The 15,578-nt window shown below is 44.6% G+C and overlaps 1 protein-coding gene across 2 annotated transcripts in view; it reads right to left on the reverse strand.

Annotated features, from left to right (window-relative positions):
* The window catches only part of SLCO5A1 (solute carrier organic anion transporter family member 5A1), a 130,093-nt gene that overhangs the window by 17,743 nt on the left and 96,772 nt on the right, over positions 1-15,578 (reverse strand). For both annotated transcript variants that reach the window (XM_058668720.1, XM_004588109.2), the window contains one exon: positions 4,126-4,324. In XM_058668720.1, coding sequence (XP_058524703.1) covers positions 4,126-4,324 — 199 coding nt within the window. The remainder of the gene's footprint in view (positions 1-4,125; positions 4,325-15,578) is intronic.

Below are 15,578 nucleotides of genomic sequence, written 5' to 3' on the forward strand. Positions count from 1 at the left end.
AGGCTCCCCAAGACAACATTCAATTTCTTTTTTTGTTTACCCTTTTGACACTATTTTCAGTTGCATGAGTTTGATTTTAGCTGTTTGTAATCAGCTAAGATTAATGTCATCATTGATTTCACAAAGGAGGAAAGCAATACTCAACAATATTACATGGCTCTTTCGCAAGATCTGAGAGTTAAAAGATGATGTACCCAGTCCTTGTCTTGAAAAGTCAGGTAATTCATTCTTAGTAACATTGTGTTGCTACCTATGTGGTATTGATTGTCCATCAAGAAAATAATTTGGCTAGAGTAAGATAAAGAAATCCACGAAATGGCATTGAGAAGAGTTACCACCATCAGCCTGGGGAAAGAAGCTGACTAGGGCTAAGTAAAGAAATTACTCATTTAAGATGAATGCCTGCCAAGATGGGAACACATCAATTTATAATGGGACCAATCTGCACAATTATATAATTCTTCCCAGTAGCGCTGGGAGAGTCCTGAAAGCAGTTGAGGATGGGCAAGATAGATGGAGTGGGAAGTAACAAAATTTTGTAAGGAACTTGCAGTTTGAAGCAGGAAAGTCACTAGTGAAGCCTGCCTTCATCCCTTGTGGGAACACACTTGGGGGAAAAAAAAAGTAGGAGTAAGGAATAAAGGCACCATAGCAAAGAGAACTGGATAAAACAACGCCACCTTCAGGAAAATGGCACCTGTAGATAGGCAAGGGCTGTGTGCACTGGGAGGACACTCCCTGAGAAGAGGCCCTAACTAACTGGGCATAAGTTAGTTCAAAGTAAGTAGGTGAGATGGGGTACAAAAGAGACAGAGGAGATACCTGGGTACCAACCTAGATGTGGAGCAGGATCCCTGGAGAAGTAGGGCAAGGAGAAGCACATCAGTGGGCCCTTTCCTTCTTACCTGTCCACTCATGCCACCTCTGATTCAGATGCAAAAGATTAAAAAAAAAAGTCTCTTTTTGGGTTGGTGTTTGCATTAAAACCAATGCTTGTGAGGTGGGCATCCTATACGAGCACCTGTTCAAATGTGATTGTCCCACTTATGATGCAGCTGCCTGAAAATACACCTGCAAAGGCAGGAGACAGTCCAGCACACTGGCCTCTGTATCCACATGGAAGACCTGATGAAGCTCCAGTTTCCCGAATTTAGACCATTCCAGCCCCAGTTACTGCAGCCTTTCGGAGAACGATCCAACAGATGGAAAATCGCTCACTCTCTGTCTCTCCCTCTCTCTGTCACTCTGTCTTTCAAATAAATGAACAAAATGGGCTTTTTTAATCTTTAAAGAAACTGGAAGAAATTTTAAAATCTAAGCTTCTGTATTAGATGTAGACAACCCAGAATGAAAACCCCTCAGTCTTGCAATGGTTGCTAGGAAGGACATAACTCAAAGGTACTAGACTGAGTATTGTCAATTTGCAAAGCCCAGAGTCAACAACAGAGAAACTGGCCCTTGAAACCAAATATTAAGAAGCTATGTTTAAAAAAAAATCTAAATTTTATGTGCAGAGAAATTGACAAACATATTATTTCCTAAAACCAAATCGGGGTGCCATGAAAGAGACCATTCCAGGATACAATAAAGACAAAAATATTCTCAAAAAATGTATAGAAATAAAATAAAACATAGCTTGGGTAAATCTCTCACAGCAAGGACAAACGCATGAGACAGGAGCGAAAATAAACGAGAGGCAACCAGTCAGTAAGTTCCAAAATCGAATTGGCAGGAGTCCTAGAGTACACAGGGCAAAGAAAAGGCAAGAATGAGTGACTGTAATAAAAGATAATTCCCTGAGATCAAGTAAGACATACTTCTTTTTTTGGATTAAAAGGATGTAAAAAGTGCTGGAACAGTGAATGAACCAAGCTCTATGGTGAAGCATCTACCCATGCGTTCATTCAAACAGGAAACATCAAACGTTAATTTTGGCACCCAAATTTTTTTCTTAATCCTGGCATAGTTTTTTTTCTAACACACACTCTCCATGAGCCTTTGGAAGCAGGACTCATCTCAGTAACAGGAATGCAACTGCTATGAAGATAACAACACTAACCATTCCCGAGGAGCTCATGTGTTAGGGCTTGGCAAAAGTCAAGCAAAGAACTAAACAGATCATCTCGGAAAACATTAAGCACTATGAGGGAGTTAAAGAGATGTCAAATAACTAAAAGCAAATGGATGGAAAAGGTTCCATTCTCTTGTATGAAGAGGGACAGCCTCTCTAAGAAGGTGAAATTATTTGACGAATATGTAATATATGGCCTGTGTGATCTGTCACCTGTGAAATCAATATGATAATATCATCTGCCTTTTAGGATTGTCATGAGCTAATATAAATAAAGTACTGGGAGAATGCTTGGCATGCAGTGAGTCAATAAAAGAGTGAGCTATGTATCATATCATTGACACTAAACTATCTTGTTAAATTTTATGAATGCCCAGAAAAGTATGTATAGCATGCTATATTTTGAATATAAAAAGGGAAATAAAAAATACCTATTTATAAATAAAGAATCCCTGGAAGGATACTCAAGAAATCAATAAAAGTGGTTACCCGGGAAATACAAATAAAAACCACATTAAGGTTCCACCTAACTCCAGTGGGACTGGCTACATTCAGAACTCTGCTCACACCACTTGCTGGCATGGATGTAAGGAGAAAAATACCCTCCTTCACTGTGGGTGGGAGTGTAGGTTAGTACAACCACTGCGAAAGTCAGTACAGAGAATGCTCACACAGCTGAAAATTGATCTGCCATATGACCCAGCTATCTCACTCATGGGAATACATCCAAAGGAAATGAAATCTCCATAGGAGAACGTGCCCTGCAACCCTATATTTATAGCAGCCCAAACCACAATAGCAAAGACATGAAAATAACCCAGGTGCCCATCAAAAGAAGAGTGGATAAAGAAACTGGCATACACCTACTCTTGGAATATTACTCAGCCATTTAAAAAAGAGTGAAATTCAACCATTTGCAAAATAATGGTTCCAACTGGAGACTATTATGCTCAGTGAAACCCAAAAGGATAAGTAACTTAGGTTTTCTGTGATATAAGACAATATTAATGCAAAATACAAAACAGATACATAGGTAAACACGTATATACATATATTCACCTAGAGGAACTGTGTAATGGAGACTAGCATAGCAGGAAGTGAAGATACATTGCAGTTTCCATCTCTACTCCCAAACAAAAGGAAGACTCCCAATGAAGCTGTTAAATACACCTAGACAATAGGATGCTGGACTTACTACCATTGTCTATCATGTCAGGATACAATTAAATAGTAGAATGATGGACTTATGGCTGTTGCTAAAGGGCTCTATTATGGTAATAATATGGGGTAAAACAGTGGGAGGGAAGGAATGGAGGGGTGCAGAGGGGAATCCCTGTGCCTATGGAACCATATCATAAGGCATAATATTGAGGAAAAAAGTGGCTACCTGGGGGCATGTCTTCAGCTGGAGCGTAGAAACAAGTAGATGCTTGAAGCAAGTGGGTAATAATAAAGCTTTTCACTGCATTCTATGTTTTTAAGCATCGATTCGAAATACTACATTAAAACATGGGACATGGGACAGGCCTTTATCCTGGCAGTTAAGATGCCCATAGCTCACATTGAAGTAGCTGGTTTGAATCTCCAGTTCTAGCTGACTTCCACTTCCAGGAATGTGCAACCTTGGAGGCAGAAGGTCACGGCACAAGTAGCTGGGCCCACGTCACCCAAGCTGACGCCCACACCGAGTTCCTGACTCCCGGCTTTGGCCCAGCCCAGCCCCAGCCATCATAAGCACTTGGTAACTGAGCCAACACGGGGAACACACACTCTTTGTTTCTACCTCCTCCCTCTCAGCCTCTGAAATAAGTAACAACAGAAATACACATATCCTACAAAAACTAGAATAGAATGATTAGTCCAAATGTAATCCAAATTCCATGAGAGTCATCAAAGGGCTGCAGAAGGAGGCTCCTGGCCTTGCCCTCCAGTTCTTGCCCCCGGAGAAGCAACGCAGAGTTCCTGCACAGCAGGGCAGCAGGACCTGGTTCAAGCCCAGTGTGGAAACAGGACCCACTTTTCCCTTCCATCATGCTGGTGCTAAGGGTACTTACCCTGTGGTATAGGGGATGTTTATGCCTCCTAGGTTAATACTTTCACATCCAACAATAAACAGGGTTGAGAAACACAATAAGGACACGCCGCTGCAGATCATGGCAAGTTTGGCGGATTCCCGGGCACCAAGTTTCAGCTTTTTAATAATGTAGCCTCCTAGCACAATGCCCACACCAGCACTGGGGACAATGATAACACCTGAGGAGAAGAACAGGAGAGGTTTAAGGTGAATCAGTGTGCACAGCCGTTTACCTTTCAAGGTGATTCTGCTCCTACTGGCTCACTAGCAATGAAGAATCAAAAATCCTGATAATCTGTAAATCTTCAGTATTTATGATTGGATTGTATAATAACATTTTTAACATTCATAGTCAACAAATGAGCCATATCAAGATGACATGGAATACTTACACAAAGCAATAAAATAAAAACTAACAGCCCATTGGGAAAGAAAGCAAAGGCTGAATAGATCCTTCCTTGAAGAGAAAGTCAAGGTGACCAATCAACACATGAAAATGAATAAACCTCATTACTAAGTGGCCACCATGAAATACCACAACACCCCAACTGCCATGGAGAACATGTGAAACTCGGGCGATACCACAGGATGGCAGGGATAAGGCCTTGGGAGCTCTCTGCACAGGGATGAGGTGCACACTCAGCACTTGCTTGGAAAACAGATCGGGCAGAGCTCCAGGCCACAGGGCCTGCCTGGAGAAACTCACAAATACGGACGCCAAGAGAAGTTTAAAAGATGCCTGAACCATCACACCAGCCAGGAACAGACTAATGCCCATGTCCATGAGCAGATACATTCTAGGTACCATTTCCTACGGTGGAGTACTACTCTGTAGCAATAAAAAGGAAGCCACAGACTGCTATGTGAACGCATCATACCATGACAAAAGGCAACCGAGCCGACTTGACACGATTAGGCAGATAAAGCTCAAGAACCTCTAAAACTAAGCCACAATAAGCTGTACTGGTAAGAATGCATATGCAGGCAGTGCCACTGAAGAAAACCCAGGAAGGAACTGCCACAAACACCAAGGTCATCGGGAAGCTGGTATCAGAAACCAATGTAGAGGCTCCTCTGCTGCTGAAATACTCCACTCCATGACCCAGGTAAACAAGCGTTGCCATGAAATGCAGGTGGGTGTCCCCCAAACTCATGTTAAAACGTGAACCACAAGGTGGTGGGATCAGACACTGGGGCTTTGAGAAGCCGACCAAGTCATGAGGCTCATGAGTCGGCAGCTAGGCACAGGCCAGTGTCCTCATACAGGAGGCCTGGGGCACCCTCACCTCTTCCCTGGCAATGGGAAGTCAGGCACCCGTGAGCCAGCACAAGGTCAGCAGACATCACATCAACTAGACACCTTGATCTTTGGCTTTTCTCTAAAATTGTGAAAACAAAATTTAGTTATTTATAAATCAGACCATCTATGATAATTTTGTAAGTAGAAAGTAGACACTTGTGCAAACTATCTTAGTCTAACCTGGCTTCTGTCACAAAATTACAGAATGTTGATTAACGCACTTCTGGGTTTCTTCTATTTCTGAGTGAAATCTAAAGAACTGACACTCAACGGCTGAGACAATTCACCTAATGGGCCAGCAAAGAGAGACTGCCACACACAAAGGAAATACATGCAAAGAGGCACGAGAAAGCAGAACTAAGGGTCCAGAGCTTTCTAGAATATTGGGAACACGAGATACAAGGGACCTAGGCAAGAGCATAAACTAAGAGGGAAACCAAGAGAGACCACAGAAGCAAGCCAGGCTGTGCCTCTGGGCAATGGGAAGCCACTGAGAACTCTGAGCTGGATCAGATAAGAAGGGAGCTGTATATTACAAAGATACTAATCATGTCTTACAAAAAAGAAATACATTTATTTACTTGAAAGAGCAACAGAGAGGAGGGGAGAGAGAGGAAAAGAGAGAGGGACAGAACACTTCCAACTGCTAGCTCACTATTCACATGGCCACAACCATCAGGGCTGAAGCAGACCAAAGTCAGGAGCCAGGTACCCTATCCAGGTCTCCCACATGGTGGCAAACACCCAGATACACCTGCAGGCAGCTGGATAGGAAGCGGAGCAGCTGGATTACACTGGTGCTCTGAAATGGGATGCCAGCATCAGAAACAACGGTTTAAGCCACTGTGCCACAAGGCCAGTCCCACACAGACCCTTGGAGGGAGACACAGGATAGCTTAGATGAAATCCAAACTTGGGCCAGAGAAGTGCTTATTATATAGTACAAAGGTCCTAGTGAGCCACAAGTGAGGCTCTACCCTGACAACACAGGACCTTGGGAGCAGAGTGAGTACAAGCACACTGCAGGACCCCGGAACATAAGAATAGCTGTGTGGGAGCAGCTCCATGGCTCCATTGTGGACCTGCTGAGCATCAAGGGACTGCAAGTCATTGCTTCAGTTGTGCCCATGTGCTCACAACCGGGATGACCTTTGCTGGGGGACTCATAACCAGAGGCTGGACCCCTGGCCTGGGAAAACTGACCCCACAAGATAGCATGGAGAAAGAAGAAAGAGGGGCAAAAGTGAACATGTAGGAGAAAATCTGGGGTAGTAGGGTATGAAGAAAAGTGAGTCCACAAAACAAACGAAGGAAAGAGTAGCCCAAAAGCCAGAAGAAATCTGGGAAAGGAAAGTGGTCAAAGGGGAAAAAATCTTGGGCTTTGGATTCAAAAACATTGGAGTTCCAATCCCTACTTCATCCTCCTGTAATCACGGACAAGCCTCCCTGGCTCTCTAACCCCATTTCTCCTTCAGCATCACCTTGGAATGAAGACCACCTGTGCTCTCTTAAGCTGACACAGTCCCTGGCGCATATAACACAATAGAAACTGTAGCTGTCATCATTCCCACTGTGCCATGGAAAGTCAAGGAAGGCCATTTCCAGGAGGAAGTGGACAATGGTGCCAAGCGGCTTGGAGAAGTCCAATAAGAAAGACTGGAATGCGACAGGTGAGTCGCGGGACTGGGCGGGTGCCATTCTGAGGACGTCACGAAGGAGGCAGACGGACACGGGCCGAGTAATCAGGTTCAGAGATCTACAGAGTGGGAATTCAAAATGCTCTTTCTAGAATTTTGACTGTGGAAAGAAGCAGGGCAATGGCTTCAGAGTCAGGGAGGCCAATGCAGAGGCAGGCCATGGGATACCTAGGGGTCTGTTGGATGCAAAGAACATGAACTCATCATACACTGGGGAAAACAGAGGACCAAGGAGTGCAAGGCTGCACGCGCAGGGAAAAGCCTGACCGATGGCCACGCCAGATTCTCGCGAAGCCAGAACACGGGCTCGAGCAATGGCACAGAGAGGGGCTCAGCCCTGTCGGGAGCGGACGCTTCAGCAGGGCTGGAACAGGGAATGAGTCATCAGGTGCAGTCTCAGCTCCTCCGATCTTTAGATTTTCTATTTTTCTTTTATTTTGGAAGCAAAATAAAATATGTATTCCAACAGAACACTTGGGAAAACAGGAAAGTATGAAAGAGCAAAAAAGCCTGGGTTACTTCCTGGCATATTTCACTGCAGCCCTTTTCGCCGAATGACCTGATAGCATGCTGTAGATTGCCTGCTCATAGCTTTGGGTGGGGCTTCACCTCACCTCCATATAACTGAAAGCAAAGCCAGCTCTTAGAAGAAATGGATATGGAGAATATTCACTGAAGCCAAGAGTTGAAGTAGCCATGGTGAGAACACGAAGCGAGCACTCAGAATATGGGACTATTGGTGAAGGTTGGTGAGCACATCCCACGGGTCCCAAGGATATCAGGCTCAGAAATCCGCAGCTGCATTAGCACTTATGGCTGGATGGAGGGGCCCGGTGCGTTCACCAAACCACATAAGGGAACAGGGAAAGACGGCTGGGTTCATTTACAGCTACATTTTTCCTGAGGGTTCATTCTGTCATCCTCAGCAACATCCAATCAGGTCAGCAATGGGCCTTTTGCAGGTGAGGAAACGAAAGGCTCAGAGCTGTGACTGGCCGTGCCGTGAGCAGTGCAGGAGGGAAAGGCCGGACGTCCAGTCCACAGGACCACAGCTGCCCAGCGGAGCACAGAGATCCCTGGAGTCCAGTAGGCAAACTGAGCAGAGCCCTTGGGGCAGCCTGAACTGGTGCATAAAGTCTCCTCATCAAAGGAAACCACAGCACGTGGACAACATGATTAGAGGCAAAGCTTTACGTTGGGGGGTGAAAACGGCCCATTAACACTCTTGTTCCAATGCAGAACCGGCAGAACGTTCGTCTGCTGCTACCCCTACACCCTTCATCCGAATCCCCGCATCTTCCAACAGCTGGGCCTCACCACCCATCCCATCACGCTAAACGGGTGCAGGAGCCGATGTCCTGAGTCAAGTGAGAGGCCCCACTGTTGGGTCTGGCGGATGTTAAGATGCCCTGGGAAGAGCAAGGGAAGATCTGAGAGGCCGACAGGGCCTCTCCAAGGCCATGATCCTGGGCCATTAACTGGGGTAGTGTGAGGTTAACAAGTGAAGAGACTGGGGTACACTTCTCCACCCTCCTGTACTCCCCAAAATGGTCCCCACACACTCACGTTCCGGGCCTCCCGTTGCCTTATCCGCTATGAGGAATGAGGATGAGGGAAATAAAAAAGACAAAAACCGCCGTCCTGCCGCTTGCCGGGTCTGAACTAAGGCCTCAACCCTGGCTGCCACCCCTTCCCGGGGTCTCTGCGCCTCTGGGCTGCTTCCCATCCACTCTTCAGCCACAGTCTGTCCTGCGGTCCCGAGCTCCCGCTCCTCTCGCCCTCTAGCGGCCGCACATGAGAAGCGCAGGGGATTAGCAAATGGGAAATAATGCGGCTGGTTGGTACCCAAGAATCCCTCCAGTGTGTGTATGAGCAGACCTGAGAGTTGACAAACAAGGATCCGTTCTGCTCTGAGCCCAAAGGGCGTGGGGGTGGAGGCAGAGGTCTAACAGACAAATCCAGGTAAGAGCGTGGGCTCTGTATCCAGAATCCCTGAAATTATCCAACCAGTGAAATTCTTAGCATAGCATACTCCCCAGTATCCACTCAATAAATGTTGGTCATCATGTGCATCATGAATTATGAACATCTTTATTATCTGTCTAGTACTAATGATCTCAATACTTCTCAACATAAATTAGAATGCTAATTATAACACATATGTAAATGAGTATATAAATATGTAATGTCATTATAATAAAACTATAACATTAATGTATAAAATTTAAGTTTAAGCAATCCAAAATACCCCAACATAAACCTACATGCACTCTTTATCTGTGAACCTCCAATCCCTGAGCTACTGTGTGCTCTAAACACATAAACCCCTACAATTGACTCTGCATAGTTGGCTATGCATCTATCTAAATCAACAGAGCTCACTGCATCTTAAGGGCTGACAAAGCAGAAGATTCTTGCTTGGGTTGTGAAAGCTCTGGGAATACCCTGTAGCTTTATCAGCTGCAATCTTCCATTTGTTTATCTGGCCAAGTCAATGGACATGTTCATTGTCATACATCTGTTCCTTCTCTTATTGTCACTCTTACCCCATGAAATTACATTTGCAAGTTTTTACACTGAGTCTTGATGCTGTTTGCCCTTATACTGGAGCCAAATCCTTTGGCAAAAAAAAAAAAAAAAATGATACTTGTCCAATCATTATCTACTGACACTTGTGGCCGTGTTTTCCCCCTCTACTCCAGTTTTTCTCAAAAGGTACACAGTCTCCGTATTGCAAATAAACACAGAAAGCTTAGACACTTCACTAAAGCAGGACCTGGAGCCCAAGAAGACCTTGAGCTGAAGAGACGAAATCAGGGAATCTGTTCACAATCAAGGATGTTTTAAGCGCAGGATGTTGGCTGCGCTGTCACCACCGCTGCTGTTAGCAACCAAAACGATTTGTCTTTGCTAAGCTCGTGCTAACCCCTGTCACATCCTGTCATCCTCACTGGGGCTTGCTTCTCTTTCTTTCTGTGAGGTCTGCATTCCAAAGGGACGGCATCTTCCTGACCTTCCTGCCTGTCGGTAACATGTATGGACGGGTGAAAAAGGCTTATGTAACTAACGTGTTTGTTTGAGACACACAGACTGAGAACGCGCATCACTGGTTCACTCCCCACAATGTCCACATCCAGCCAGGACTGTGCCAAAGCTGGGAGCTGGGAGCTCAGAACTCAGTCCAGCGCTCCCGCAGGGATGGCAGAGACCCAACTACTTGACCCAGCACCTCTGCCTCCCGAGCATCAGCAGGAAGCTGGAACTGAGATCAGATGGAGGGGAGATCCAAGCACTCCAACGTGGGACATGAGTGTCTAAACCACTCATCCAAACTCCCACCCCAAATGAATAAATACATGCTTAGAGTTTACTATATAAAATCCTTAAGTTATGTTCTTGTTCATTTTACTTTTCAATTATTCCTTGAACTAGGCTACTACCTACTTTTCAAATAGAAAATCTGAGGGTGTTTTTGTTTGTTTGTTTGTTTTTGGTTAGGGCTAAAACAACTTGCTGGAAGCAGTGGAAAACTGACAGGCACTCAATATCTCAATATGGGTGCTGGAAAGCCACACTTTTTACCACAATTCTGAATTGAATTCTATTCACAAAAGCTTCAGCCGCCAAACTACCCAAGGCAGCATGCAATGTCCCTTCTCTGACAGCCCCTTCCTGTGGAGTGAGTACTGTGCTGCAAAATGAATCGTTCCTGTGAACTAAGTGGATGCAGACAGAGCTTGAACCTCATGATTTTCACTTAGAGTCTCTGTTCCTGCCCACGTTTTTCACATCCCAAATTTTTTTGAGTTAGGTGGAAAACAAATATTTGCAAAAGTGACTGTTGGAGAGGGAGAGAGGGTAGGTGAGAAAGGGCTGCAGGATGAAAGGAAGAGAAATATTATATTCCTAGAACTGTATGATGAACTACATGGAAGCCGGTCTCCTTGTCAGGATGTCACATTAACAATAGAATTGTGTTGGGCCCGGCAGCGTGGTCTAGCGGCTAAAGTCCTCACCTTGAAAGCCCCGGGATCCCATATGGGCGCCGGTTCTAATCCCGGCAGCTCCACTTCCCATCCAGCTCTCTGCTTGTGGCCCGGGAAAGCAGTCGAGGACAGCCCAAAGTTTTGGGACACTGCACCCGCGTGGGAGACCCGGAAGAGGTTCCAGGTTCCCTGCTTCGGATTGGCGCGTATCGGCCCGTTGAGGCTCACTTGGGGAGTGAAACATCGGATAGAAGATCTTCCTCTCTGTCTCTCCTCCTCTCTGTATATCTGGCTGTAATAAAATGAATAAATCTTTAAAAAAAAAAAACAATAGAATTGTGTTGTCATGAGTATCATGCATTTGCTGTGATCCTGAGAATTAAATGTATTAATAAAGTTTTTAGCATCCTTTTCATGTAAATATCTAAAGAAAAGGAATGGGGAATAAACAAGGACCATCATTTTAAGCCATTATGGTGCACATTTCCACTGCTGGCTTTGAGGGAAAGAACAGGACATGGGAGAACAGAGCGAATGAATACATGGAGAAGAATGAAGTACAACTCATTCATTCATTTATTCACCTTCTCTCCTCCTCCGTAGCTCCCTCCCTTCTCCCTTCACCCCCTTCCTGCATGGATCTTTGTGCAAACACATACACGTACACACACGGAAGTCGACCATATGCCAGGTACTGTGACCACTGGCCTCTACACAGGATTTCACTGAATGCTCAGAATTATCTGATTTGGATGCTCTGCGATAAAAATGCATCTTACAGTCCGTGCTGAGCTTAGATTGTGGTCTAATCAGAAGCATCTTCTGTTCATGGCAGCTTGACTCCATGAGCATCGTCCCCAGCATCCTACAGAGAAAGGACCACAGCCTCCTCTCCACCCACAGTCGAGGAGACAGCCAATGGGCACTCAGGCAGAGGAACAAGCTCAAGCCCAGGCTTACGCTCTGATGACACAAAATACAGGCTTTCCTCTGCTCGGGATTACATTATTTTATCCTTTTATGTGTCCACTCCTTCACGCAAACATTCTCTTATAGAACATAAGAGAGGACAGTTCAAAAAGAATATCTTCAAAATCCAATTCAAGCTAATAAATTCTGAATGACCCAAGAACAGACAACATAGTAATGACACGCTCCCACCAGCCATATATAAATCCACAAAGTATAAAATCATGATCTCTTTGTCTTTCTTTTTCATGTCCCTGTCTTAGGTGTTGTGAAAAATCTCAAAAGCCCTTCATCATGCAGGGTGCGTATAATTAGAATTCACTTGGGATAGCTTTTCCTTAGAATCGGATGGCTCTCTTACGAACATCTAGACTATTTCTTTCAATTCTTCCCACTTCAGTGTAACTTCAAGCCAAAGGATGCACAAGGCTAACAAGACTGTGTTGGAATTTAAGGAGAGGCAAGTGTGTGGTGTTGAACAGCAGGTGTCATCATCAAAGCTACTGGGATCTTGTAGAAGCATACACGCCCAGTGAGCGGTCACACAGAAATCTCCTGAGGAAATCAGCCTATCCCAGGACTACTACAGGCCCGCTGTCTCTCAAGCTGGCCCCTCCCCAGGCTCGGTTAGAGGAGACAATGTCAGAAGAAGCTCTCATCACCCTCAGCTTCCGGCCACGATGGCCCTGGTGTGCCTCATGCAAGACCACTCACTAACAAATGGAAACATTCTGGAATGCCTATCATAACCTTGCTGGCTTTCAGAGGAATCACACACCTCCCAAAACCTTGGCCTCGATGACTTCAGTATGCAGGTATCTATATAAAGCCCTTCATTAGCACCTCCTGGACCAAATGGGTCTCACTGGCCCACAGTAACACCCTCCCTGACTCCTTGCCAAGCCAGGGAGATGCTGTGCGGCAGGAGAGAAATGTGAGAACCCCAAGCTCAGCAGTCAAGGCCTCGGGAGCGCTGCAGGAAAGGTAATAAAAAGGAACATTCAACAGAGAAAACAACCATGCTTTTCATTTCAGGTTTCTGCGCAGCTCCGCCTGACAGAATGCATAAAAGCAGAAGCTGAGCTGGGGCAGGAAGAGGTCTGAGACATCAAAACAAATTAATATTTCATTTTTTGTGGCTTACCAAGCTAGAGTCATTTTCTACAGTTAGGCAATAAAACCACTCAGGGCAAAAACAAGTTGAAATGATGAAATAAAAAAAAAATCCAGAGTGTTGACTTCCGTTTGGCCCTGGCTCTGGGATAGTAAGGTCACAAGTTATGAGCAAAGCACGGCCAAGCGGGGGGGGTGCAGCTGGCAGGGGCAGGCAAGGGGGGGTGCAGTGGCGGGGGCAGGCAAGGGCTTTGGAAGAAAAATGTTCACAGCAGAGTATTAGTTCCTTGCTAACTTGCCCGATATCAAAATCAGCCTTCAAGAAAGACTTTAGTCTCAGGTTACTGTACTTGGTTTCCACTGACAGAAGCAAAGTCTGCAGATTGGGTCTGGACCAAATGCTAACCCCTCTGCGTTAGCCCTTTGGGTAAGATCCATGTTCTGTCAGCAGTTTTCACCTTCTCCTCTTTCCACTGTTGTCCCAATCCAGCAGTTCTCAGAGCTCTATCCTCCAGACAGTCAGCGGGCATTGCTCTCAGTGAGAGCCGAGCTGCAGAACTGCCACAAAGCTATCCCTCCTCTGGGAGGAGTGAGCGGATTGTAAAAACTCCAAAGCTAAACTATGTTACAGTACCTTGCTACATGAAGGCCAGGTGGACATTTCTCTCTTCAGAAACTATATGAATTCTGCCAAGTGGATATGCAAGAAGGACCGGAGAAGTTATTTCACAAACATAATTCATCAATTTGAGCACATTTGGCTGACTTTCGCTTGTTTTACCTAGTTGATAGCATTAATAAGCATAATTCACAAACTATACAGTTTACCTACTTAAAATACACAGTTCAATGTGTTTCAGTATGTTTAAGTCATCCAAATTCTAGAGCGTTTTATCACCTTCAAAAGAAGCTCTCTACTCATAAGCTACCACACCGGTTCCTTCATAATCTCTCCTTGCGCCAGCCAGTCCAGCCCTGAACAATCACTTATCTACTCTGTTTCAATAGAGTAGCCTGTTGTCGACATTTAATCTAAAAAGAGACATATAATGTCTATTTGGTCTCTGCTACTGAACATGTCTTCAAGCAACATCCATGTGGAAGCATGTGTCAGTTCTTTGCTCCTATTTATGGCCAAATACCACTCCACCATATTCACACATTATATTTTATTTACCCAGGCACCTATCCATGAACATTTGCATTGTTTCATTTTTTGGCTATTATGAATGATGCTGTTATGAGCATTCATGAGCAAGTTTTGTGGGGGCATATTTTTTCATTTCTCTTGGCTGTATGCCTGAAAATAAAAGTTTTGGATCATATGTTTGAGGAACGAGCAAACTGTTTTCCAAAGTTGTTGCACTAATGACATTCCTACCAACAGTATATGAAAGTTCCAGTTACTCCACACTTTCACCAGTATTTACTTCAATTACAGATAATGTTTGACTACTGCCACATAGTGGATGTGAGTTGGTACCCTACTGGTGCTTTGATTTTCATTTCCCCAGTAACTAATGAGGTTGAGCCTTTTTTCATGTGTTTATTACTGGTAATTTGAACACCCTCTTCAGAGAATGCCTGTGTAGATCCTTTGCCCTTCTTTAAGCTGGTTTACATGGAGCTCAGTGTGATAGTGTGCCATGATCGCATATGGGCACCAGTTTGCTTCACGGTTGCTCCACTTCCCATTCAGTTCCCTGCTTGTGACCTTGGAAAGTAGTCGAGCAAAGCCTAAAGCCTTGGAACTCTGCACTCGCATGGGAGACCCAGAAGAAGCTCCTGGATCCTGGCTTTGGATCAGCTCAGCTCTGGCTGTTGCAGCCACTTGAGAGAACCAGCAAATGGAAGAGTTTCTCTGTGTCTTTGTGTATCTGCCTTTCCAGTAAAAATAAATATATTTTTGAAAATTAATTAGCTCATATGACTTCTTATTACTGAATTGCAGGAGCTATTTATATGTTCTAGAATTAACTAACCTAGCAAATATATGATTTATAAAGTTTTATCTCCCATTCAGTGGGTTGTCTCCTTACTTTATTGACAGCATCCTTTAATGAAAGAAAAAAAAAGAAAGGAGGGAAGGAATGGAGGGAGAGAAAGAGAGAAAGAAAGAGAAAAAGAAACTTTAACCTTGATGAAATCAAAGTCATCTATTTTTTCTTTGATTCCATTGTCTAATCCAGATTACAGAGATTTATATCTGTGTTTATTACTAAAAGCATTACAATTTTAGTCTTCCATTAAGAGCTTCAATCCACCTTGAGTTGATTTTTGTATGTGCTGTGAAGTAAGCGTTCAACTGCATTCTGCTGCATGTGACCATCCAGTGGTCCCAGAGTCATTTGTTGAAAACACTCTTCAT

Source organism: Ochotona princeps, chromosome 9 (genome assembly GCF_030435755.1).
Source record: "Ochotona princeps isolate mOchPri1 chromosome 9, mOchPri1.hap1, whole genome shotgun sequence".
In the NCBI taxonomy this organism is placed as follows: Eukaryota; Metazoa; Chordata; class Mammalia; order Lagomorpha; family Ochotonidae; genus Ochotona; species Ochotona princeps.